The 1,909-nt window shown below is 33.2% G+C and overlaps 1 protein-coding gene across 1 annotated transcript in view; it reads right to left on the bottom strand.

Annotated features, from left to right (window-relative positions):
• The window catches only part of LOC106470651 (cyclin-dependent kinase inhibitor 1B-like), a 40,251-nt gene extending 39,071 nt beyond the window's left edge, over positions 1-1,180 (bottom strand). Inside the window, exon 1 of the mRNA XM_022399284.1 lies at positions 569-1,180. Coding sequence (XP_022254992.1) covers positions 569-1,037 — 469 coding nt within the window. The 5' untranslated portion in view covers positions 1,038-1,180. The remainder of the gene's footprint in view (positions 1-568) is intronic.
• Positions 1,181-1,909: the final 729 nt, after the last annotated feature.

The raw sequence follows: 1,909 nt of genomic DNA, 5'->3' as shown, positions 1-1,909 counted from the left end.
CTACTCTCTCTCTCTCTCTCTCTCTCTCTCTATATATATATATATATATATATATATATATATATATATATTTATATATATATTACATCGTGCTTGAAAATAATACAGACTAGAGTACACCACAAAAATGCTCGACTTGTCATTTCTTAGGTTTTAATTTAGGTGTATTGGGTAAGCCTTGTTAAGGGGATTTGTTCTGAAGCACAGTAAAGCATTTTTACCAGAGAACATATAACAATTGTAATTATGAAATCCAGTACCATATTTTTGTTATTTCATTGAAATACTTTATTGATTTCACGTGTGTATTGTGGTTTTTAGTTAAGATGTACTTGAAGAGGTTGAAAAAAAACTTTTTACAATGCCTTTCTATTTACTGTACGCTTAAGTTGCCAATGTAACTGAAGTATCTTATTACGTCTCTAATATTACTCTGACTTTGTCAAAGTGAGATAATATTACTTTAAATTCAAGGGTGGGGTTTCAAGGCATCTGTTTATTTTTATAATTAACTCGCTGGTAACTTATTAAGTTTGAATATTATAACTTATAACCAATATAACCTTACCAGAAAGCGATGTTTGACATGATTTTGAGTGCTGCTTTCTTACACCTACTCTATTCAAGTGGTTCGTAAAAGTCACAGCATGGGATGTATCTGTTATTACATTAGATGGTTCTGTGGTTATTTCAGCAGGTAGAGGAACAGTTGCACGTGGGGAGTTGTTTTCCACACCATCTCTATTAACCATTCGACCGTAGACGTTAGGAATTTCCGGATCATTTTGCCCAACTTCTGCCCACACCCATGATCCACTCAATGGTTTCTCCTCCCTAAAATCGAAATTCCATCTTAAACTGTCATTAGCATATATACATTCAAGTTCGTATTTTAAAGAACGACTTGTTTCATCGTGATTTGGACGTCCAAATAAACAGCGTCGGACGCATTTTTTTCGTTTGTGTGATGATGCATTTAGGTTTTGATCAGCAAAGCCACCATATTCTGTAAAAACTGCTTCTTCGACTGTTTGCATTTTTTGAAAATTTCTTTTCAGATCACCAGTAAGAGTAACCAAATATGGGGGTATACGTACAGCGTTAGCTATCTTACTAGCTCTGGATTGTAAATATTTTATGGTCACGTAGCTCTTGCATATATTTAATACACGAAGTCACCTCGAGCGTGTCTTGTTTCCTCTGACGTTGTGAATCACCAATAAAAAATCACATTTCTACGTAGTTCTTAACCGATTGGACACTTCTTTTGGCGGGAAAACGCACGTACACGCACGTAGCCTAATTTCAATACGTTATAACACGTGATTGTGTTTTGCACTTGCTAAGATTATGGCAAGCATCTTCGACTCGTACAGCCTTTTGCACTGCGCACGCGCCAGGATAACTGCGTCGTTTACGTAAACAGCTATGTAGTATCTATTTTACAATACAACAGTCAATTACATAACGAATGTATAGAAATTAAATACTACAAAAATTATAACTTACATATGGTCCTCTGTAGTTATAAATAACTTGGCTTTAAAAAATGTTGAATGTTATCAATTTAATAAAGGTGGGTTTTCTAATATGGTAATGATGATAATAAAGAATACTTACCATTAGTAGCTCATTTGTTACAAAGTACAATGTTAATGTTTACTATTTAAAATATTTATGTTGACACTATTACTATCTTAGTTTGCTTCCATTACCGAGTTTATAAAATACATCGCTACGAATTTGTCTTAAATACAGAGGGCTCTTAAACATTTTATAAAAACGATATTCTTATATAGTTATGTTTTTAACAAGTGATTTGGTGAGAAATTTCAGAATAGTCTACGTTCTTTCTTTAAAATACTCGCACTAACACTATTGTACTACCGAGGATTTTTGATAATATTCT

The sequence above is a fragment of the Limulus polyphemus genome, unplaced genomic scaffold (genome assembly GCF_000517525.1).
Source record: "Limulus polyphemus unplaced genomic scaffold, Limulus_polyphemus-2.1.2 Scaffold4139, whole genome shotgun sequence".
NCBI classification, from domain to species: domain Eukaryota; kingdom Metazoa; phylum Arthropoda; class Merostomata; order Xiphosura; family Limulidae; genus Limulus; species Limulus polyphemus.
This window is presented reverse-complemented; position numbering and strand designations above follow the sequence as displayed.